Below are 25,908 nucleotides of genomic sequence, written 5' to 3'. Positions count from 1 at the left end.
AAAAATTATCTTTGACAGACAATGGATGTAAGAAGTCTAAAACAGTAAGACATATACTTCTAGGAATTGAATAAGAGTTCTGGAGATATACTAAATTAGACTCTATGTTAGATAGTAATTACTCCATGTCAAGTTTTGATATTGATTTTTTTTTTTTTTTGGTTATTGATGTTGCTACAAAACATGGGATAAAGGTTATCAAACTTTTTGGTGGTGCTACTGGAACTGCTACATCTTATATCGAAATAGCCACATATCTAATGTTAGGCATTCTTAGGAAACAGAATGGGAGCAAATATTCGTAAAGTATAAAATGTTTGATCCTTAGGACAATGATTATATGAAGGAAGGGGGAATGTCATAACAAGAGGGGAAGCTAATACTAGAGGCAGCAAAGATCAAGTAATCAAAGAGTATATGGAGATTAAATTTCCCGGTACAATTCTAACTAATGGCACATATGAAAACTGTACTTCAAGAGTGGTTGTTTATAGCATGATAAAAGTCATGGAGCTTAAATTAATAGCGTTGATAGTTGCAACCATAAGTAAAGAAAAGGGTGGGCAGTCTACTGTTCAATCAATACAGGAAATGTTACACCCCGGAGTAAGGTCGGGGCTAGGACATTGAAGGTATTGTGCAAATTCTTAAAAAGAGGCCTTTAAATTCTTATAAAGAGGCCCTTAGTAAAAATTGCAAAGCTTGAATGCAGTATATATAAGGAGATTGGTGATATTACTAACTCAAATCCTAATTGTGTGGGATAGGAAAATCATGAAGATAAGCTCATTTTTCGTAAAGTGAAATTAGACCAAAAAAATGAGATTTTTATTGTAATAAATCTATTGCGCACAACTTGTGCTCCCTCTAGCCCCGCCTCTGCCCTGGAGAAAGTATCTGAAGTTTTATGCGAATAAAGAAAAGACATAAAGATCTAACGGTCGTGGGTAGAGTTTATCTGAAGTTCCAGTCCTACCACCAAACCTCACTTGCTCTTCGAAAGAGTTTAAATCTTACAGCAAGGTTCTATGGTCCCTACACTGTTTTACAATGCAGGGGATCAGTGGCATATAAATTACAATTAGGTGAATCCTTGAGAGTGCAACAAGTAAATCATATCAGCTTGTTGAAGAAAAAATTTGAAGATCAAAATGTTACCTCATTGGATCCTTCGAGTTTGGACATAAAGGACAGTAAAAAATCCACCCGGGTATGGTGCTCAACAAACGCTTGGTGAAGAAGCACAATCAGTCACTAAATTAGTGGTGCAGTGGACGAACGTAGGAGCGAAAAATTTCACTTGATTACACTATGTTTAAGTCACAGGTCTCATACTTTGAGCCTTCGGAGTAAGAATCTTCTCGAGGAAGGGGTATAGTCACAAATGGCAGAGATGAAAAGATGAATTGGAGAAATTGAAAAAAGTGTTGGGGATTTTAAACGAGAATTTAGGGATGATTGGGCATAAAATCAGGAATGAACAAGCAAAGGCAACATATGAGAAGCACGTGAGTTTGAAGGGACTCAAATGGACCGGGTGACAATAGAATTGAAGCCAAGCCCAACAAGAATGGACGACTCATGCCAACAACACCTACAAGGATTTTTACAGTTAGTTATAGCTAATGATTGTCGGCTGTTAAATCTAGTAAGATTTGATACATTGTATACAAATAAGACGCTGTGTTGGGAAGTAATCTATTATGTGAAAAATGAATGAAATCTTTCTCTTCTACAATCTCTCTTCTCTAAATTCTTTTCTTTTCTTTGATCTTATTCTCAAATCCTAGTAAGCTCATAACAGAATGACGTGAGAGAGAAGGAACAATAATAGCAATACATCAAGAGGATTTTCAATGAATGAATTTGTCTTCTAACATCTACGTGATAAATACAAATAACAGCATGCAAAATGGCATCTCAAAAGGGAGGTCCTTCTTTCCTCATTGAAGAGTCTTCTGCTGTGGCTTTTCACCATTAAATACTAACCCCTTAACCTACCAACTCAATTCACTTGCTTTAAAATCATACCTTGTGAATTTAGGAACCCTCAAAAGATAGTTTTACAGATGCCTGGGAATGAATCTCATTTGATGGCATACTTTCGAACCATCAATGGAACTCAGAAGCAACAAGAATGGCAGTGAGTCTCCGAAATATTCACCTTTCAGTTCACAATTTCGGACACTGCCTTCACGTGCATTGATTAGACTGTGAACTCCAGTCATCGAGAAGGTTTGTCATGGTTTCTTCTAACTTCTTCGCCTGAGGTCCAGGCTTTAGGACATTTACATCACCCCATTGCGTGCAAGGATCCGACCACCAGCTATTCCGGCCGGTGCACCATGCCCCCGGGCCAACTTGGTTTCGTCCGCTGCGCTTGAGGATCTTTTTGTCAACCATGTCCAACAGAGGTTCGTCTTTTTTAAACTGTCTTGCAAATGCCACTCCACTTTGAGCGATTTGATCATAATCCGAAACGTTGAGGAAGTGGGGTTCCATCTTTGGAGGATTGTCCCAAATCATATATCTTAAATCGCTGTTTACGGTAGTGTTCTTGAACTCTGGTGAATTGCATATGACGGAATGGAAATAGCTTTCTTCGGATAACATAACGTTATTGAAATACATCAGAAGGGTCCGAGGTAGATTGTCCCACCCGAGAATGCAAAATTCCAGAAAGGATCTGCTTAAGATGACCCATGGGGAACCTGAATTCAATACCAATATGTAAATGAGAAGCATCTCCAAAGAAAACAACAGTCATAATAACTTTTTTATATCACGAACAACAACAGACAAACAATATTGATAGTAAACTTTGCCTGTGAATATCTTAAAAGCATCCGGCATTGGTCGTTTCTCATTAGCATGAAAAATTCCAGTCCTCCTAGCTAGGTAAATCGCTGGATCAACTACAATAGGCTGGATCCGTTGACCTCTGCAATCAAAAGTAGACCAGTACGAATTAGATTTCTATTACAAATTACATCGGAAGGAAATATATGATTCATGAAAAGGGTTTTTCCTACCCTTTCCACCCAAGGTCACTAGTATGATTAAGGAAATTGAGGTCCCGCCTAACCAAGGAGAACACGTGAGACAAATCTGAGACAAAACAAAAAAAGTGTTCGATACAATTACGTAATAAAAGAACAGGTGAAATTAACGAGATGCATCATGAATGTATAAGGTGTTCTCATTATCAAATCCAAATCGAAACATTCAGAGTGCTGGACCATTCATAAATAATCAAGCGACACTATTGATATAACAGAAAAGGAAGGAATTTGGTTTGCAAGTCCCTTCCTTTCAAGTTTCAATAATCTAAAAGTTTAGCAAAACTCTGCAGATATAGACCAAAAAAGGAAAATCTAAGACTATAACCTCCTGAACCATAAATCGAAATCAAAAAAGACACTAATAATGTCTTAAAAAGATGTCAACCATCCTCCCATTACATACTTTCAAGCATCCAGTTTCTCGATACCATACCCTTAGCTCCGTGTATGTATAATGTTCAGTAGATAAAGCATGTTTACTAAATCTTTTTGGATTTAATCTATTCTCATGACCCGATTATGACAATTATCCTCTGGTTGAAAAGTCAACAGTTTCGCTACTGCATTTAAAAACTGCCCCAAAATATACAATGCCTGAACCCATACGCTTTACTCAGCAATAAATCCTACATTTAAGCAAATCAAACAAGAAGTAATAACACAACATTCTTGGAATCATGGTAATGTAAATGAAACTATAAACTGGTCAGAGTTTCCCCTGAATCGTGTAAAACATTCGAATTTGTAGCCGAGTTGTTGCAATGTTTTACCAAACTTTGGCAGAACGAACCTAACCACGAGAGCAACTCAAAGAAAACTCACTTTCCAGGCCAACTATTAATACTGCAACCTAAATCCTATACAGAATCCAATTGATCTTAAAGAACACCTAAATCATAAACTCTTAAATCCCATTTCTTATAAAATCAATCCAAATTTCAAGTAATTTCAACTAAAGCATGAAACTTTTCTCAACAACTAAATTCTCCAACTACTACATACAAAAGAGAACAACATAAATCCAAAAAGAAAAAAATCAAGACGTAGAAACGGGTTACCATCTTGAGTAACCAAGGGGTAATCCAAAGCGCTCAAAGCAATAAACCAATCCCAGCCAGAATCAACCTTCATCAAAACAGAAGCAGCGTGCAACGTGGCAGCAATATGCGTAGAACCCACGTAAGAAAAACGACCAGGCTTCCCTATGACATCCACATTTCCAAAGCTCCTAATAGCAGGTACGGATTTCAAAGCCAGGGTCAACCTATACCTTTCCTCATCAGAAGCCTCAGCTCCAAGTTGCAACAAATACCGATTCCTGGGATGATACACAGCAAGCAGTAGCCTAAAGATCCGATCTTTATCACCTTTTCCACCAAATATATAGTACGCAAATGCCGGTGGACAATGAGGTCCGCGTTGGCCGAGTGAGAAGAAAGGTCTAGGGGAGCTGAAAGCTGATATCGAGTAAAGCAAGAGGAGGAGAAGGGGGAGAAATGTTGTGGAGAAGAAAGTGAAAAAACACTTCTTTTCCGTTCCCATAGCAACAGTGTTTCAAGCTATTAAATTTTGAGCATTGGGTTTATTATTGATCACAGGAGGAAAATTTCAGCTAAATTTTGGATTTTGAAGATGTTCTGGGAAATGGGCATTTGGGAATCTCTGGTTCCAGAAGATTGAACATAAAATCTCTCTGTGTGCAAGGTCAGTTGAGAATGATTAAAAAAAAACATTTTTTTCTTTTTGTTGTATGTGTACAAATTTTAAATATATTTTGTTTGTTTTGATGGTGAAATGAAATGTTCGCCACTTAGCCCCGGTGGAGTTGAAGGGTTAACTAGGGTTAGGGTTTAGTTTATTATTTTCTTCGGTTTGAGGTTAGATTTGGTTTCCGTGGAGGGAGAGGAGGAGAAAGAAGATTCAGAATTTCCATATCCTAATCTTGGCAATCTATGTAATAACAATCCTCCAACATGAATATATCATTCAATTACTAATTTACTTCCGTGCATGAATTAATTTTATGTATAATTCATTTTTAAATTAACACCTATTTAATTTTTATAAGATAAAATATATAAAACGGAAGATATCTGATATAAGTTTTATTCATTCTAGGTGATATACTTACTTCATTTTTATAGAAATTCTTATATTATAAATAACTATTTAGCGTTTATTATCTTTTTACTTAAGTATTTAATTTTTTTTAAAAAATAAGCATTTATTTTTTTTAATTTAACTAAATATTTAAAGTATTCAATTATTTTTATCTAAATTTTAAGAAATTGAAATATGATATTATATAAAGGATACTTTAAGTATTTAGATAAAAAAAATTGTATACTTTATGTACATATTTTAATTAAAAAATATTTTAAGTACTTATTTTGATAAAAAAATAATTATATACTTATCTTGATAAAAAAATACTTTGGATAAAAAAATCGTATACTTTTGATACTTATTTATGATATATACCTTATAGGAATAATGTTTACTTTGAAGAAAGAAATGAAAATAGTATTCAAAAGAAATTATTTTAAAAAAAGCATTTATTTCAAGTATATAATAACCACATCTTATGAAAGTTGTGTTTAAATGATTACGTCTATTTATTTCACTGTAATTAGTTTTTTGAAAAATGTTTTTATATTCAAAACTTACATTTGATTAATCATCTTTGAATAAAGATATGCTTGTAAACGAACCGAATGTTCATCGAACCATTCAGCGGGAAGTTCGTTTATGTTTGTTCATTTATTAAATGAATGAACATGAACAAGAATTTTTTGTTCGTTTAGTTAAATGAACGAACACGAATAAAGGGCTCGTTTGTTCATTTACGTTCGTAAACGTTCGACAATTGTAACACCCTAATTCGATCCGACCTGAAAAAACTAGAGAATTAGGATGCTACACAGAACCACCGAATGTGACTAACCCTTTTTTAAAAATTCATACATTCTCTTAGTTTAAAACATAATTTAAAACATAATAAAATCTCAAAATATAAAATAAGTTTACAAAATGTGGGGAGCTCCCAAATAAAAATCTCCAAAATACATAAGTTCCAAATACAGAATTTACAACTCAAATACCCATGGTCTATGATAGTACATACCCACTACAACATTCGAGACGTACTCTGGTAAGTCTAAGTCTGGAAATTTGCAACCCCGGCGTTGAGCTGCACGAACTAGTACCTAAGAACCTGCGCACAAAAACATATTTCGAACAATGAGCTTACAAGCTTAATGTCACACTAAAATAACTATTATACTACATGCATTCAACATGCGAGTATGCCACAAGTATAGTTATGAACTTGGGAGAACATACAACAAAAGTCATCAATATGGTATAGTTTAGGGTCACCTTTGCATCACGGGACTCACACCTCTATCTGCTTACTAAAGGTATCTTGGGCGAGGTCTGGGTCATGTAGCATCAGAACCTCAAGTACCTTAGGCTAGGTTCGGATCACGAAGCATTGGTACTTTTCCAGCTAGTCTACTCCTCTAGAGTACTTGGGATGTGACTGGGCTATATAGCGTCAGCTCAACGTCCAATTAGCAGTTTTAAGTGCCCAAGCATTGGACTGGATATATCCGGTGTGGTAACATGGGTGTCCTCAATGTTTTCCCAAGTATCAAGCAAGGTATAAGTCTTATGAAATCATATCTCATATAGATCTTATTTTATCAAACAATTGTTAAAGTTCTCACTTGTAAGCTTTTATTAGTGCTCTCCTTTGATTCTAACCATTACCTGAATCCCTTGATAAAATGAGGTTTACAACCATTATTATTATGTCAGTAACGATGCTCCATCGTATAGTATCGATACATACCTCATTGTGGTACCTATATTGTCTCGAGTATTGGTACGATTTGGGTATACTAGAAATCATAAATTTTTCCTTTGTATCGTTATTGAACCTTGAGTATTGATACCCTATTAACAGTACCGAGACCCCAAGAATTGGGTATCAATACTTCTATACAAAACCCCTTGATTTTCAACCTAATAAACAAACGGTATTGGAACTATTCCTATAGTACTTATACCACAAACCCATATTGTCATGTCTTTCACGAGTGTAACACTCTAAATATCTCCTAAGACCCTCCTAAGGCCCCCAACGTTATTTAAAGCTTATGTAGGTTCAAAGGATCATAAAAGGTCTTTGCATTATGCATGAATAACATCAAGTATCCATTTTCAAGCTAGAACCCAAATGCTTCATACACCCATACAAGCAACCATACTGCACATATTAAGCTACAAGTAGTATAGATGGGTTAAAAGTGTGTTTTGAGCCGAAGAAACAACCTCAAGCTCACCCAAGCACTACTTTCTCCTTTTCTTTGCTCTTGGAGCCTCCCCCAATTATCTCACTATAACAACATGGAATGAGTCATTAACCCAGTAAATAACTTAGGAGAGGTGGAAACATGATTTTAAACCTTAAAATGAGTTAAAACCACTCTACGGTTCTAAAACCTAAAACCTCTCTAAACCCCTCCATCTCGATCATCATAGCCAAAACATGAGAAATTGGGTTTGAAATGGAGCGCTAGGAGTAAAGGTTACTAATAACTCCCTAAAAAGGCTACTTTTAATGCCTTTTTCACTTAAGTTATTGTTTGTTTAAAATCTCATTTAGGTCATTTTAGATGCATATAGTTGTATATAGTTTCATTAATGGTGGTTATGATATTTTATCTTATAAAGGTGTTCTATGAGAGAAATGTGTGGATGTCTATGTTGTGCTGGAAATAACAAGCAAAAGGTTGATCTGGGAAAGAATACTGTGACATCACACGTTGCTGAAGCAGATTGAAATGCCTTGGCATTTCTGGTGTTGAAAAAGATAAACATATATTTTTATAAAATGACAGTTGGCAAGGAACGTGTCTGATGATTATAACCACCTGTTGGGGACCACTTCCACTTGGGAGGATAAAACTCACACCCAAGGAGTGACTCTAGGGGTATGATGGGTATTTGGATTGTTAAATTCTATTAATACGCTTGGATATTTTTTATTACTTAATACACCTCACATGAGAGAGGAAGCATGTTACACACTCACCATCTCCAACTAGATTTTCTTCATCTTCTCCACCGTTTCCTTTCATCCATTCTCTTAGTGGTGTTCCTCTATTAACGAGCTCCAAGGAGTGGCGAGCTAGGCGTCCGAGAGAAGCTAGCAAGCTAAGGCGAGTTGTGGTGGTCGATGAGAGCTCCGACTGCGTGCGTTGAAGGCTTTTTATCCCTTCCCCTTTGCTGTTATTTTTCATTCGATATTGGGTTGTTGGAACGAATGAATTTCATGTTTTATTTCATGGATGATTCGAACCCTACAATGAACTAACCTTATTTAGTGGGGTTGATTTTATAGATGTTTGATTTTGTTTTAATGGTAGATTTAAATTTATCTTTTGCATTTACTTGTTTTGCTTAAGAATGCTTCATCTTCTAAGTTTGTAGGAGGCATGAGAGTATCCATTACTTAGATTAAGGCTAGGTGTTTGAGAGAAACTTGGTCATTAATGCTTGTAGTATTCGAGAGAAACACAAGTAAGATCTGCATATACAATGGGATGTAGTATTTTCTTAAGCTTAAACCCAGTATAATAGTATTATATCCTAATCCATTAGTGCTTGATAGAGGCTAATATAGGATTTCAACGACTAAGAGGGGTAGTTTTTATCAATAGCGTAGGTTTCCATAGTTGAGACTGAGAGGAGATATCGTGGCATTCTATCCTATTAGGTTCCTTTGACTAGAGATAGCGGGAGCATATTTAGCAAACTCCATCAAGCAAGTGAAGCTTAGATAAATTAAATCTGCTTGAGAGATAAGTTTTAGCATCCTTAAATCAATCTCTACCATTCATTCCCGTAGGCAGCTTATTGTGTGAGGATTATCAAACTATCATTTATATATTGTTTTTACCGTTTTTCATTGTCTTGACATTTCTATCATTTTCAACATTATAATCTGCTCTTTGCCAATACATTTTCATCTACTGCCACATCATACTATCAATCCATATCCACCAACATATACTTTTCATTGTTGTAGCATTCTCCATTGGTACATATCATCACTAATTATACTTAGACAGAGTAGTACTTTGCTTTGGTTAAACTTTGTTATTTCCACCAATACCTGTGGAGATGATACTCACTCATCACTTTATTACTTGAGTGATTGTGTATACTTGCACATTATTTGTGTATAATTTTATAGTACTCACAACACGCAACAACTACATTTCTTACCTCTACAAAGCCAAAATGAGAAGGACAGATATCAAAGCTTTCACCTTTGCTTAAAACAGTAAAAAGAGGAGAAAAAGTTTGAGTTCGGAAGAAGAAAAGACAAGGGAAAATTTCTCCCTATGTGACTTAGGCTTCTTTAAATGATTTTCAGCCTTTAGGTTACTTTAGGGGTAATTTACAACTTTAGTCTTTCTCTTAATAAACCCAATTCAAAAATATCATTTTCATCCGGTCGAAAACCATGTCACCTTTCCAGATTGTAGTCTTCCCAAGGTAAGAGAAAAGATAAAATCTTATTTTCTCAAAAGGGAGGGTCACATCACCTCAATATGTGTATCAATACTTGCTCAAAAAGGAAAAATGGAAAACAACTATACAAGGAAAACAAAAAAGAGGCATCACTAACTTTGGTTAAATGCGCAACCCGAAATAGCTTATGGTCATTAACAAAATCTTAACTTAAAATAGAAGTCTTGATGCGGTCTTCTAAAAGTCAATTGAAGATTACGAGGAAGAAACCAAGGAAATTTGACCAAAATATACATCAAGTGGTCTTCCCAAGGAGTTTTGAGAAGACTATATATTCGGTTGTCTTCTCAAGGAGTTTTGATAAGACTAGTAATTAGGTTGTCTTCCCAATGAGTTTTGACAAGACTATGTATTAGGTTGAAATGGTCTCTTATTTTTATTTTAAAATTCATTAGGGTTTATATGAAAATACCAACTCGGTATTCGAGGTGTTACAATTATTCATTCGTTTATGTTTAATAATTTGTTCATTTATGTTCGATAATCAATTAGTTTATGTTCAATAGTTTAATTAAATTTATATTTATGTTTTTTACTTATATTCTTTTAATAATTTTTACTTGATTTAAAAGAAAGTTATGTTTTTTGTTCGTTCGTTTATGTTCGTTTATTTGTTCGATTAAAGTTAAACGAATGAATATGAACATTTTGTGTTTGTTTGAATAGTTTAAAGTTCTAATTAAATACATTTCACTGTTACATGGGTCAGTTAAATAGGCTTTATCTTGTAACTCTCCTCTATGGTTCGTCCATGAACATCCTGAATGTATCTCTAGTTTGGTTGTATTGGTTGCTTTAAGACTAGATTAAATGAAATGATTCTCTTCCTTTTCAAAAAACAATTGTCTTTTTAGAGTACTTATCAATATTTCAAGATATATTAATTAAATTATTTATCTATCATGAAATTCATTTGAAGAAGAGATTAGTCATGTTTTATAAATTTACTTACATTTGATAAATTTTAAATTAATTTACTTGTTAAGAGAAAATTACATATTTTACTACATATTAATTTTAAATACATTCCTTTATACTTACTAGACTATTTTTGCTATTACCTTTTTCTCTTTTTCTGAAATTTTTAACTTCTTTGATTTAGTGATGAGTGAAAATTTGAAATCATGAAAAAATAATTTTATTAGATATTATATATCAAATTAATTTTAGATAATTTAAATAATTTTGTTATATATTTTGAGGAGATGGGTGAAGGGTTTAACCATTTAAGGAAACCATCCACCTCATTCTTACTATTACAGGGTTTTTTTTATCCAAATATCACCCAAAATAACACCTTTAGCCTAATATATACAAAAATAACATCATTTCTGATGAGGTAAGAAGGTGGTTTGTGGGAAACACACTTTACCAATGTTGCATCGATGTGGCTAGAAGACGTGTTATATAGAGTGTGACATGTCTTCCACTGATGTGGCAACCTACCTGATAAGCGCATTGTACAAGCACATCTTTCGCTGATGTGGCAACCTACCAGGTAAACTCTTTGTACAGGACGTACCTTCTCTCATTCCCCGATAAATACCACTTTTGGATTAGGGTTTTTGAAACTTGGTTTAAGTTTTATTTGGAAAACAGTTTAGGATTTTAATATTAAAATCATAAACCAACCCTAAAAATTTTAATATTAAAATATAAACCAATTCTAAAACCTAAATAGTAAACAATAAGCCCTAAACACAAACCTAAATTATAAAATAAAATATTTAAAAGTGTTGAACTATGTTTTGATATAACAATTTAAGGTAAAATGGTTTTTGGACTTGAATTGAATTTACAAAATGTTTTTAGACTTAATTGAATTTATTCAAAGTTTTAAAAGGTTTCAAAAATAATTCAAAGACCATTAAAATTCAAATTTGAGCAAAAATGCTATAGGGTACCGATACCCCCCTGCAGGGGTATCCATACCCCCTGAAGACTCAAATTCTAGATTGCTCGGAGGGTATCTATACCCCCAGGGGTATCCATACCCCGAGTATCGATACCCCCCCAGGGGTATCTATACCCCCCCAGGGGTATCTATACCCCCTGGCTGCAACGTCTAGTTTAATTTGAATTTTATGAAGGAGTACCGATACCCTATGAAGAGGTACTGATACCCCCTATCGTAGGTAGCCTTTTTGAGCAGAAAAATAATCCCCAAACGGCTCCAAAACATCCCTAACGGCTATATACGACTTCAAACTCATTCCAAGCTATAAACACAAGCTTAGGACACTTGAAGAAGCAAGAGAACAACTATCCAAGCAATCAAACACAACAGAAGAGTTCTTCATTCTTATTTCATCTTTCTCTTGTAAATATTTTGTTCTTGTGAGCTCAATCTTGTAAACACCTACCTAAGAGAGGTTTATTTGTTTACTTCTTTTATCATTTTGTAAAGGGGAAAAGTTCTAGCTAATCACGTGTAAAAGCTAGGGAAAGGTTCTAGTTTAGCCCGAAAAAACTAGGGAGTTTGTAAGGTTACTCTTTATCCTCAAAAGAAAGAACAAATTAGTTAATTTGTTGGAAAATCCTTGGCGACAACTAAGGTAGTGGATGTAGACTTGGTTGAGAAGTCGAACCACTCTAAATCGCTGTGCAAATATCTATCTTTCAATCTCCTTACTCCCTATACTCAAAAATTGATCCCGACCCTCTTTACAAGCAATTCCAGTTATCGATTCGAGCTTCTGAAAATCTCAACAATTGGCGTCATAGCCTAACTCGTTAAGAAGGTTTAACCACCTTGAAACAATCCTAGAAGAAGCTCTACTAATTCTCTACACAACCGAGAAGATGGCTTCCACCTCCGGCTCGTTCCACATGGAAGACTCCCTACCAAACGATAAACCTTTATACTTCAATGGAGTCAACTATCATCATTGGAAGAAATTAATGAAAGTATTCATCCAATCCAATGATCTTGATATATGAGAGATAATCGAGAATGGCTACTCTTCTGCAAAGAAGAAGGACAAGAAGCGAAGTGACAAAGAACAGAAGAAAACTCAACTTAATGCCAAAGCCATGCACATGTTGTTTTGTGCATTTGGTCCTAAAATCTATGAAGGGGTTTCTTCATGTTCAAGTGCCAAGGAGATTTGGAATAAGCTCAAGGAAATCCATGGAAACAAGAAAGAAGAACCAACAAAGGTGGTGTCTCTAATGGCTTATGAAGAGCCCGAGGTATCTTCTAACTCAAATGAATTTAATTCATATACGTTTGATGAGTTACAAGATGCTTTTAATAGGTTATATTCGGAGTTTGAGACCCTGAACTCCAAATATAAGAAAATGATTTCAAAATTTAAAATCGAAAATGATTTTCTTTTGAAAACAAAAATATATTTTGAAAGCCAAAATGAAATTTTGAAAAAGGATTTAGAGCTTTCAAAAATAAAAATTGATAGTTTTGAAAAAGAAAATTTTGATTTAAAAGTTAAGCTTGAATGCTTAACAAAAGAAAAAGAAATCATTTTAAATAATTCATTTAGTTCAATAATGACAATATGCTCACATTGTCATTATCATGGTCATAAGGAACATACTTGTCTTTTGAAGAAAGGAAAACGTTTTAAAATTAGACAAGTATGGATTCCTAAGGGAACAAGAGGCATTGAAACTAACGTCCAAGGATCTAAAGCAATTTGGATACCAAAATTGAAATGAATGTCTCTTGTAGGTGTGTGGGAGCAATGGTGATGAAGATGATGATATTCAAGATGCTCTAGCCACACATGAAAAAGGAATGAGTAACCTCTAAGCTTAATACTTTTAGTTTTGGTTATTTGGTTGCTCATTTAATTTTAAGCATGCATGAGTTTTGATTTTAAATAATTATGTATTATTTTTAATCTCATGTATGTTAAAAGGTGGTTATGATGAACATTTTAATATTTTAATAATTTTTCAAAATTTTAAGTTCATCATAATGAATTTTGGTCAAAATTGGTTTTAAATGCAAATGATATCTCTCTAACAATTGATATCAACTTTTCAAAAGTTTTAAATTTACAAATTTTAAATTTTTTACCTAAATTTAAATGATTATGCATATGGTTTAAATGAAAATGATATCTCTCTAACAATTGATATAAAAAATTTCAAAATGCATTTCATTTTTGGAAAACTTTATGCAAATGCACTTAATTTTAAACAATTGGTATTAATATCAAATTTCAACAATTGATATTAATATCAAATTTCAAAATTTGGTATTGCATAAAGTATTTTAGACTTGGATACTTTGAATTTCATGTGCTAATAACATGTTTGCTATTCTTTGTTGAAATTCAATTTTTTTTAAAGTGTCAAGACCATAAAGCTTAATTTTTGTTTGAAATGCATTTATTGAGGGGGAGCTTTGATTTTTCAAATGATTTTTAAAATGCCAAATTTATCACTTACTCTCCAAAGTTATTTTTAACTTTAAAGATTGAATTATTTTTTATATAACAAAAAGGGGAGAAGTTTTGGTTTGAAAAAAATCAATTTCTTAATGAAAAAGGGGGAGTTTAACATTTTCATATATTTCCCAACAATTGGTTATCTTTTTAACAATTAGTATCCTTTTTTAACAATTTGTATCTTTTTCATTAAACATTTTATTAAGGGGGAGTTTTGCCAAAAATAATTTTTCAAATGTTTTGTTATATCAAAAAGGGGGGAGATTGTTGAACTATGTTTTGATATAACAATTTAAGGCAAAATGGTTTTTGGACTTTAATTGAATTTACAAAATGTTTTTGGACTTAATTTAATTTATTCAAAGTTTTAAAAGGTTTCAAAAATAATTCAAAAACCATTAAAATTCAAATTTGAGCAAAAATGTTATCGGGTACCGATACCCCTTGTAGGGGTATCCATACCCCCCCTGAAGGCTCAAATTCCAGATTGCTCGGGGGGTATCTATACCCCCCAGGGGTATCTATACCCCGAGTATCGATACCCCCCCTAGGGGTATCTATACCCCTTGGCTGCAACGGCTAGTTTAATTTGAATTTTATGAAGGAGTACCGATACCCTATGAAGAGGTATTGATACCCCATATCGTAGGCAGCCTTTTTGAGCAAAAAAATCATCCCCAAACGGCTCCAAAACATCCCCAACAGCTATATACGACTTCAAACTCATTCCAAGCTATAAATACAAGCTAAGGACACTTGAAGAAGCAAGATAACAACTATCCAAGCAATCAAACACAAGAGAAGAGTTTTTCATTCTTATTTCATCTTTCTCTTGTAAATATTTTGTTCTTGTGAGCTCATTCTTGTAAACACCTACCTTAGAGAGGTTTATTTGTTTACTTCTTTTATCATTTTGTAAAGGGGAAAGGATCTAGCTAATCCCATGTAAAAGCTAGGGAAATGTTCTAGTTTAGCCCGGAAAAACTAGGGAGTTTGTAAGGTTACTCTTTGTCCTCAAAAGAAAGAACAAATTAGTGAATTTGTTGGAAAATCCTTGGTGACAACTAAGGTAGTGGATGTAGACTTGGCTGAGAAGTCGAACCACTCTAAATCGTTGTGCAAATCTCTATTTTTCAATCTCTTTACTCCCTATACTCAAAAACCGATCCCGACCCTCTGTGCAAGCAATTTCGGTTGTCGATTAGAGCTTCCAAAAATCCCAACAAAAAGAATAAAATTAAAAAAAAAATTACATAAAATCATTAATATTTATATGAAAAAAATAAAATAAAAATTACATAAAATATAAGATTAGAAAATACAATAACATAAAATATTTTACCATAAATTAAAATAACATAAATTTCAATACCACAAAATACAATTATATAATTATGGTCCACGGTTGAGAGATGATAAAAAGGTGGACATTTTTTCCTATTGTGGTTTTGGTTTCTACAATATCCACTTATTTTAGGTTCTTTTAACGTCTCTTGAATATTCATACCATAATGAATTCAAGTGGATTTTGGATGACCTGGTTCCCTTAATAAACTCGAATTTGATTTAATTCAAGTGGCTTTTTCATTACCATGGGGGAACTCAAATTCATATACATTGAATACTTGCAAAAGTTGATAGACGGGATCAACATAACGTTTGTAGTACAAATGGGAATATGAACAAGCTGTTATGACATGGGCGCATGTATATTTTAGAGCTCGAAAGAAGTCACAATCACACCACCTTTCTTGTAAATTCATTCTGAAAGAGTTAAATTCAATCCCTTGAAGAGGTCATGACATCTATGACACACGAAATAATTCATAGGTATGAGAAATATATATTACCAACATTTCATTTGATGTTGTGACTTTTTATCTATGGACCTGTTACCCAATCGTGGGTGATAAATATAATTGTTTTGCATTCAAGTAAGAGCTTATCCCCCTCGAGCTTCACAAAAAGCTTACCCAAACGAAAATATGTTGTTTTAACCAAATAAGTTATAGTAAATGACACCCCATTTAAGTTTGAATTGATAGCCTTTGCCATGTTGGTTTTCATCTGACCATGTCGATATCCCTCATCGTATGCATATGTCCACATTTCTTTGTTGATGGTTCTGATCTAATTGTAACTTTGGTCATTTTTTGCTTGCAAACTTTGGTCATTTTTTGCTTGCAACTCTTGTAGCATATACTTAAACCTTTGAGGTAAGAGTTCATAACCTAAATCATATGTCCTAGTTATTAAATAAAATGAAGTTAACTGAGAAATAAAATTCAAAAAGTAACATACTCATACGTATAAGTAATTGACATTCATCATTTTTCTTAAATTTTCCATGGTAGTTTGTAGCAATATGTCAAATACAATAATAGTGTTGGACATGTGGAGGTTTCCACATTCTACCAAAGAGTCGAATGTTACTTTGATCTCATCTTTTTGATATGAAATTATGTATATATTATCCTTCTTGACAACATGGAAGCATAAATTTCTAAGAAAAAATCCCTAGACTTTGTACCTTTCCCCTCAACTAAGGCTAATGCAACGAGAACAATGTTTCAGTTACCATCTTAGATAATTACCAAAAATAAAACTTGCTTGTATTTTTTATACAAGAATGTACCATCAATTTAAACCACCAGCTTGTAGTATTTCACCACATTAATACACTATGGTTAAGTCCAAAAAAATGCGGTAAAATTGACAGATATCTCAGACAACTGTATCATTCTCGTATGTATGACGAGTTTCGAACTTAACTATTATCCCAATATTGAGTCTTTGCATTACTTTCAACCAACTTGGTAGCTCGTTTTAAGAAGAATCCCACTCACCGAACAGTTTTATATGGGCATTTTGTTATATCTTCCATGTTTTTCTATAGGAGACAGTATGGCCATATTTTGATTGTATAATAGACATCAAAACTTTAATAGTGATATGAGAGTTTTCTTTGACCATGAGCATGGTGACTTGGTAAATCATGTTAGAATCCATGTTAAGATGGCCTTGGTTGATCCCTCTTGCATAATTTGTATGAGGATCGTTGTATCTTGTTAGTTCTTATATGTTGTTCTTCCCCTTCCTCTTTGATACATTAATCATCCAATTACATCCGTTATCATGGTGGACACAGTGGCAAACATACTTTTTGTTGGTGGCTCATTTGACACTTGAGTGAAATGAATTACGAATATTTTAATTCTTAATTGCATTCATTGTTTTCTTTTTGGATGGTTACTCCATTCTAATATATAACTCACTATCATTAACAGATGAATTAAATTCATAACCTTAAATATTAGGCATATTCAAAAATTCTAGCTCGTACATTGCCTCAAAATCTACTACATATGTGTTTGATGTTCATTTTGTGTCGTATTTATGGGAACTTCATCCACACCATCATCGAAGTTTATGTTAAATTGAGGTGATTATGGTTTAATGAATAATCATGTCTCATCACCATCTGCACCTTGCTTACGAAGTGGTTATTCTGGTGGAGATGAATAACCTTTTTTCTCATTTGAGAATGTTATTCCAATGTTGAAGTCAAACAAGTTGATAGATGAATGTATTCAATTTGAACTTGAAAGCATATTGTCATATGGGTTCTGAACATATTATTATGTCGATGACATTTAGATGTTGAGGTCGAACAAGTTGGCAGATGAATGCATCCCCATTGAACTTGAATCTATACTACAATATGGGTTCCGAACGGAGTGTCGTATCGATGGTATTTCGATGTTGAGGTCAAACAAATTGGAAGATGAATACCTTCCCCTTGAACTTGAGGAGATATTTTCATATGGATTATTCATCGACCCATATTTGTAGAGATTGTAAGCAATTATTGATGAATAACGCCCCATTAAACTTGATAGCACCTCACGAGGTGAATTCTCCATTAATTGTGTGAAATCGTTACTTTATATTTGAGTTGGGTTGCCAACTTGATTAGCTAACCAATAGTGAGAGAATAATGACATACCATGAACCCCAATCACTTCAACAAATTTGGCATAAATCTTTGTAATAACTTCTGAATTTTTATTTTGAGTATCAATTATCATATCAACATCATCATCATTGGAAATATGAAACGTTGTATATGTTAGCAAAAAAAGGTTTAGTAGGAAATCTGTATTGAAGTGAAGATCTCTTCTAGTACTTCTAGCGTGAACTTTTAAGGAAAGTTTTATGATTAACTCCTCATGAGTGATGTTTCTCTTGATGGATATATGGATATCATGGTCTAATTCAAAAACAACTCTTGTTTAAGATTCACAAATTTGACCATCGTAATAACAACAGTAGAAATATGTTCATTCTTTGAGAGATGAGAGATAGTATGAGAGTTTGATTATTAAAATGAATAGAAAAATATATGTGTATAGATGATGTTTTCCTTCAGGGAACTATTCATCATAATAACTCTCATGTCTGATGGGACGAGACACTAGGGCATGGCAGAAATTCCCTGCAAAATCTTAAAGCACCTCTTGTGAAAAGATTATTCCCGTTTTCCAAAGATTCTATACATTTTCCAATCAATTATATGCACAGATGATGTTCCCTTTTAGGGAATTATTCATCACAATAACTGTCATGTCTGATGGGATGAGATAATATGACATGGCAGGGATTCCCTACAAAAGGTAAAAACACTTCTTGTGAAAATACCCTTCCCTTTTCTTTAGGGATTCTTTGCATTTTCCAATCAATTATATAGAAAAATGATGTTCTGCTTCGTAGAATTATTCATCAAAATAACTCTTATGTCTGATGGGATGAAACACTATTACATGGCATAGATTCCTATAAAATGTAAAAGTTCTTCTTATGAAAAGAGCCTTCATTTTTCAAAGTTATCTACATTTACCAGTCAATTATATGTAAATATGATGTTTCCCTTTGGGGAACTATTCATCACAATAACTCATATGTCTAATGGTAAGAGACACTATGACATGATTGAGATTCCCTGTAAAAGATAAAAATGCTTCTTGTGAAAAGTCTTCCTTTTTTTTAAAGATTCTCTACATTTTTCAGTCAATTATATGCAAATATGATGTTCCCCTTTGGGAAACTATTCATCATAATAAATCTTATGTCTGATGGGATGAGACACTATGACATGACAGAGATTCATTGCAAAAGGTGAAAGTGCTTCTTGTGAAAAACGTCTTCCCTTTTTCAAAGATTTTCTTAATTTTCCAATCCATTTTATGTATAGATGATATTCCCCTTCGGGAAACTAGTCATCACAATAACTCACTATATATTTGTTTTCAATTGTGGTCCTAAGTGTCTCATTTTGTTTCCATTCATTTCATTATGATATTCATAAATTTTTGTGCTTCTTACTGCCATATTTTTTCTCCATCATTTCACTCTACTCTTCATAACAAAACGTTGATTCTTCAATGACATCTAAATTTTTCTTGTCTTATCTCCCAAATGATATATTGACCGATTTTTATGTTGCACTGCTAGTAATTGTATTGAGAAATTTCTCAACCTTTGTTTAATTTTCTGGGACTTCTACTTAGCTTCAAATTCAAGAATTATATAATGAAAATGTTTGAATTTATGGGTATGCCTTAGAACTTTGGATCATTTTGAATACTTTTGCTATTACAAAAGGCTTATATTTCGAAAATCCTCATGCATTGTTTAGGGAAGGTATACTAGAGTTTTTTTAAGTATTATGTTAATGTTAATGTTAGTTGTAATATTTTGAACCAAGCAATAGGCGATTCTTTGTTTTCAATTGTGGTCCTCATTATCCTATTTTGTTTTCATTCATTTCGTTTTGATAATCATAAATTTTTTGCTCCTTACTGCCCCATTTGTTTTCCATCATTTTTATTCTATCTTCATAACAAATAATTGATTCTTTAATGGCATCTAAATTTTCCTATCTTATCTCCCAAATGATATATTGGTTGAGTTTTATGTTGAACTGTTGGTAATTGTATTCAGGATTTTCTCAACCTTTGTTTAATTTGTTGAGATTTTCCTTGGCTCCAAACTCAATAATTATATTTGCAAATATTCGACTTTATGGGTATGCCTTAAAACCTTTGGATCATTCTAAATACTTGCTATTAAGAAAAGCTTATATTTCAAACAAAAATCCCCATGGATTGTTTAGGGAATGTATACTAGAGTTTTTTTTTTCAAGTACTATGTCAATGTTGATGTTCGTTGTAATATTTTGAACCAATCATCTACAAAGGGTGTGATTGAAGCAACTTATACGTTTGTATATGATTGTTTCACACTAAAAAGAGGTTACAACAAGCATCTAACGATTCATCCAATGCATCTAACGATGAAGAAAAAAGAGCTTATGCATTGTAAAACTAGGACTATGCATACTATTGTCAAAATTATATTATTTTCATACATCGAAAAGATTCCAAAAACATATTGCTTTTAAGCTCATGTTTTTTAAGGGTTGTTTTTATTGTTTTTAGAAACATGAAAGTATATTGTAATAGATTTTTGTTATTAGTCGGACTAATTAAATAAAAAAAATTATGATTTTAACCTCATATTACAAATGATGTTCCACACTTATCATATCACATATTACATAAAATCAATGAATACAACAAACATTACACATAACCATAATATTCCACAACCATCATACCACACACTACATTAAACGAGTTCTTCATCTACGTACCTGAGGAGATTAGAGAAACAAATATTAAATAAAATCATAAGCATACCACTCTTAGCTGGAAGCTTTAGTCCTTGCAATCAGTAGACTCATCAGAAGTAATATTAAGTTCTTCAATTTTTTCATGCTTTTTCTTGTTGTCTACTATGTACAAATTGGAGCCATGCTTTCGGGTCTCTAACATCTATCTCTATTTCTCCTTCCTCTACATTTGTTTATCCATCATTTATCTCAATTACTTTAGTATTCGAACTAGAAACACACCACCATCAACTTCAACAAACTCTACATACAACTCCACGTTAGAAATAGAATAAGATTCGTATGTGTCAATCATACCAGCAATGTCAACATCATCGTTCAGAGGAAACTTCGTGCATGATATTGGTAATTTAAAATTTAATGAAGATAATCTTCATTTCTTCACGGGTGAACCTTTCTTTCGATCTTCATGATCAACTCGCCTAGTTGAATTTTTTTAAGACATGGTAAAAGATTTATAATCATAAAAAATAGTTACAAAAAAGTAGCCATGTAAAAAAATAAAGGTTTGAATTGAAAGACTCACTTTTTTCCAAATGTTTTAATCTTCAAGTGAGAGTAAATAGCTTCACTTCACACCTATTTATAGGCCCTCATATAAACTAGATATTATTATATATTTTCCCTAAAAATAATATATTATTATTATTATTTTGACAAAGTATTTGACCTTAAAAATAAGTTTCTTATTCATATTATGTCAAAATCAAATATTGTTTCAACATATAGAATTCAATTAAAAACATAATATAAAAACTAATGATGTCTTCTTCTTGAATGAGTTTCATAGGGCGGTGGTTGTCTATTTCAAGCGGAGTTTCTTTGTATAGGTTGCTCTTCCTCTTCATCTTCAATATCATCATCATCATCGACATCAACTTCATCTTCTTGTGTCAGAATTAATGTCGAAGAAGGACCTCAATAGAATAACGAATGTGGATGTGTACGATCAACAATCTCACCGCTTACTAAGAACTACAAAAAGAATGATATAGATGGATGTGATTCGTATGGTGGTGGTGGTGGTATTGCTGTTGGTGGAGGAGTACCACCCACTAGATACGATACATATGAAGAAAATGTCAGATCTATAGGCATAGGCATATAATATCCTCTAGGGAGGCTCGAAATATAACCCAGCTTGCTCGGAATATAGCCTTGCTAGCTCAGAATATAACCCTGTGGGCTCGACAAGTAAATCAACAGGTTCAAAATATAAACTAACGAGCTTGGGATATAACTCGAAGGGCTCAAAATCGATCAGAATGGTGTGATGTTTCCAATATTGCTGCTGAAGATGGACTAAAAGTATCTACTCTTCGTCCACGATTAGTCGGGGGACGATGATAATCTGTTGGTGGATGTTTTTCCTGACGATGATGAATAGACCTGTCTTGTGCTTCCTTTGAAAGTATGAACGACTTTCTATTTTCATTGAACCATGAAATATAGTTAGGTGAAAGTTTGAAACCAGTTTTTGACATATATTGGCAAGTAAGAATGCGTTCATAATGGTTCTCCCACATCGTTACCCACTTTCTGTGCTTCTTCATCCAATTAACACCTTGTTTGCCTCGCCTGTCAAGTATATGCATATTGTCAAGCTTTAAGGGTGCTTTAGGAATAAATTATGTGAAACCAAAATGGCGAAGCATACAATCACTTGAATGCCACTCAACAATAGCATAACAAATAAGAGGCACAACCACTACTCATACGTCTAAAGGACTACTTCATGTGGGATGCAAGCCCTCAATTCTTCATCATATAGGCATCCATTGGAATTGAAACAAAATATATATTTATTATCAAAATTTACATAAGATTATAATTATATAACGATAATTAAATAAAAAATTAATATTTAAAAACGTACTTTTGAACCAGATTTTTACTCGATTAATAACTTGAAATCTTGTAATTCATCATGACTTTTTTTATTGATGACCACATATTTAATTTTACCAACAATTATACGTGGTCTGTCACGTGAATACAAGAGATTTAGGAATATGCCTTGACGATCAATGATTAACGATGAAAAAAAAAATCACTCTTTGAAAACAAGGAAAAAAAATGATGGTGACATTGATCCAGAAGAAGCTCAACAGGCTCTTGAAATCACGCCCTGATTTACAGTAACATAATAATACCCAATCGAAACTATAAATTCGAAAAGCTTTGCCATTTATATACATGATCACTGTTCTTAATGTCCTCTTCAATTCAAAGTGGGTTTCGCTTTGGTGTTCAAACAGAAGTAGACTTTCAACAAGTCAAGAATAGCTAAAGACAAGACGCAATAACTAAACAATGCAAATGAATCTCATCTTCATTCACACGTTAAACAATAGATAATAAGCAACAAATGACTTGTTAAACTAGAGTTGCCTATCACCTATTCAGCATGCGTGATGAATGCCATGTCAAAAAAACTTAGGGGTTCGACTAAGTGTTCGTTGACCGTTCTGAGCTTCGAGTGATTTCAAACAAATCGAACTTCAAATAGCATAATGCTCGAGGTCGCATGCATATTTTAATCAGTAATAATTTTCAACATGAATTTAACTAAAGTTCAAACGACATAGAGTAACGTATAGGAATCAAAATTATTCTAGCTAATTTCAAATCGAGCTCGAGCTTGAATTCGGCTCAGTTCAAGTACACTAACATTAATATAAGAATTATCATAACAGTTGACATATATCACGCTCATAGCTCAGCTGCTTGAGCATCCTAATATGCCTAAACTCAATCTTCCCTTACAATTTGCCCCAAATGATATTGAAAAGTACACGACAAGTCTTCTCTTCTCATCATCAATCAATCGACAAATGGAAAAAAGTAATCAAAAACCAATACTAAATCATCAAATACTAAAAAAGGTTAGCATAATTTGTGTTCCCCAGATTTCTACTTATTCTTGATTGTGATTCCAAGCTCACCTGCAACAATAACAGTGGTTGCCATGTCAAGAAACATACCGTGTTCAACAACACCAGCAATCCTCAATATAGCATCGCTTGCGATCTGCAAATCCCCCAAATCTTTCTTCAGATACAAATCCACGATATAATTCCCATTATCAGTGACGAATGACTTCCCTTCGCAATCGTTCCTCAGTTTGGTGACGCAACCCGAGCGTTCGAAAAGGTTCCGGAGTTTATTCGCAGTGAATTTCCAGCAAAATGGGACAACCTCGACGGGCAAAGCCAAACCACTACCGCCCAAATGTTTCACCAATTTGGATTCATCAACGATACAGACGAATTTCTTGCAAGCTCCTTCAACCATTTTCTCTCTTAAAAGCGACCCGCCTCTCCCTTTGACGAGATTGAGATGCGGGTCGACTTCATCGGCGCCGTCAATGGCTAAATCAATGGCGGGATGGTTGTCGAGATCTGAGAGTGGGATACCCAAGGAGAGAGCTTGTTCTTCCGTCTTCTTCGACGTGGGGATCCCGACGATGTTGGTGAGCTTGCCTTGACGGAGCAAATCGCCTATTCGATCGACGGCGTGTTTGGCGGTCGAACCTGTGCCGAGACCCAGAACCATACCCGACTCGACGAACTCGACGGCTTTGTAAGCGGCAATTTTTTTCAATTCATCTTGGGTAAGGAAGACGGAAGGGGACATAGGAGGGGACAATGATAAAGCCTCCATTGAAGCAGGTTTTTTGGACCAAGCAATCGCCATTCTCTGAGGGTTAAAGGTTGATAAAGAATAACAGAATATATATTTTTTGTAAAAATGGGATGATAAATCAAAGGCCAAATGAGGAATGAGGCAAAATAAAGACTGGGGAATCAAAAGATGAGGAAGGGGAAGAGATAAGGGGAATGGGTTTGTGTGGTGAAGAGAAAGAGAAAGGGTTTTGGGGGTAAATTGAGAGAAAGGCGGGATGTTTGGTTGTATGGAAAATGGTGGGTTTGTTTGGTTCTTATAAAAGAAAAATCCGGAAAAGCTCCAAATATCAGATTTCCAAAAATAAATTTTTCGTTTTTATTTTTAATTCGATTCTCCGCATAGCATATTCTCTCAGAGCATGGATGGGTTTGTCACCGTTACTTTTCTTGGATTTCTTTGTGCTTTTCAATATTTTTTTACCTTTTCTGCATAATATTCTCTTTTCATCTTTTCTGTATTTCTAAAAATGCTTATTCCAAGCAAATCTCTAATCATCTTTTCCATGCGAAAAAAGACATTTTTACCTTTTCGTAGGTAAAGTATCCGAATGGTCCTTTATTATAGGATAATACTTTATTAAATTTTTCGATTATTAAAAAATATAAAATGTTCATTCGACTATAGAATATTGTTTTGTTTAATCATTTGACTATTAAAAGTTATAAAATAATCACTCAATTATTTATTTATTCTAAACTCATAATTTTCTGTTAAAAAAATAACTGCAACCTAAACTGGGCGTTAATCTACTGACTTTGATATGATAAAATTTGATCTTATAATCTCAAATGACTATTATATCCTAGTCAACATGTTAACGTCCAATTCAAACGATTGTCAATCTTTTTAACAGAAAATGATGAGTTTGAAACATATGAATAGTTGAGTGATCATTTCATAACTTTTAATAATTGATGGATTTAATAAAATAATCTTCAATTGACAAAAAAATATTTTATAACTTTAATAGTCAGAAGACTAAATAAAATATCACCGCATAATTAAGATAATCATTTGTGTATTTCACCCAAAATTAAAGAGGGAGTTATTACAGAAGAAACTCTGGTTCAACTTGGTTGGATGGCAGCCACCCAACAGAAGCACGAGCATCATTGGGAACTCAATCGGTCCACCATCGAATAAGTTGATCAACATCTAATGGCCCACACATTGATTTTTCATTTTCAAAGATTCAGCCGTGTTCATTTATATCTTTAGATAAAGCCGATGATGGTGCATTCAGATGTTTAAAATGTGAAATAAATAATAAATATGATAAAATATTATAAATTAAATGATAAAAGAGAGAAAATATAAATAATTTTGTTTACGAAGAATATGGTTATGAATTTATTGATCCAACACGTATGTTATCGATTTCTTTACATCCTTT

The 25,908-nt window shown here is 33.4% G+C and overlaps 2 protein-coding genes across 2 annotated transcripts; both read right to left on the bottom strand.

Annotated features, from left to right (window-relative positions):
• Positions 1 to 1,900: 1,900 nt before the first annotated feature.
• Positions 1,901 to 4,643, bottom strand: LOC120187528 (beta-glucuronosyltransferase GlcAT14A-like). The gene is made up of 4 exons (XM_039191234.1): positions 4,121 to 4,643; positions 3,033 to 3,108; positions 2,826 to 2,941; positions 1,901 to 2,711 (listed from the first exon to the last, which is right to left on the bottom strand). Exons 1-4 carry the CDS (start codon positions 4,602 to 4,604, stop codon positions 2,194 to 2,196), a joined length of 1,194 nt encoding a protein of 397 aa, XP_039047165.1. The 5' UTR covers positions 4,605 to 4,643; the 3' UTR covers positions 1,901 to 2,193.
• An 18,809-nt stretch (positions 4,644 to 23,452) lies between these two features.
• Positions 23,453 to 24,723, bottom strand: LOC120187594 (probable ribose-5-phosphate isomerase 2). The gene has a single exon (XM_039191285.1). It carries the CDS (start codon positions 24,522 to 24,524, stop codon positions 23,742 to 23,744), a length of 783 nt encoding a protein of 260 aa, XP_039047216.1. The 5' UTR covers positions 24,525 to 24,723; the 3' UTR covers positions 23,453 to 23,741.
• Positions 24,724 to 25,908: the final 1,185 nt, after the last annotated feature.

The sequence above is a fragment of the Hibiscus syriacus genome, unplaced genomic scaffold, assembly GCF_006381635.1.
Source record: "Hibiscus syriacus cultivar Baekdansim isolate YM2019G1 unplaced genomic scaffold, ASM638163v2 tig00113725_pilon, whole genome shotgun sequence".
Taxonomy (NCBI): Eukaryota; Viridiplantae; Streptophyta; class Magnoliopsida; order Malvales; family Malvaceae; genus Hibiscus; species Hibiscus syriacus.
Note: the sequence above shows the minus strand (reverse complement) of the source record. Positions and strands in the feature narration are given on the sequence as shown.

Excerpts from the sequence above, each read along its gene's own strand:
- LOC120187528 (XM_039191234.1), bottom strand. The coding sequence starts at position 4,604 with ATGGGAACGGAAAAGAAGTGTTTTTTCACTTTCTTCTCCACAACATTT. Across the intron at positions 3,109-4,120 it reads CCCCTTGGTTACTCAAGATG|ATTTGTCTCACGTGTTCTCC; the intron begins GTAACCCGTTTC and ends GTTTTGTCTCAG. Across the intron at positions 2,712-2,825 it reads TGCTTTTAAGATATTCACAG|GTTCCCCATGGGTCATCTTA; the intron begins GCAAAGTTTACT and ends TATTGAATTCAG.
- LOC120187594 (XM_039191285.1), bottom strand. The coding sequence starts at position 24,524 with ATGGCGATTGCTTGGTCCAAAAAACCTGCTTCAATGGAGGCTTTATCA.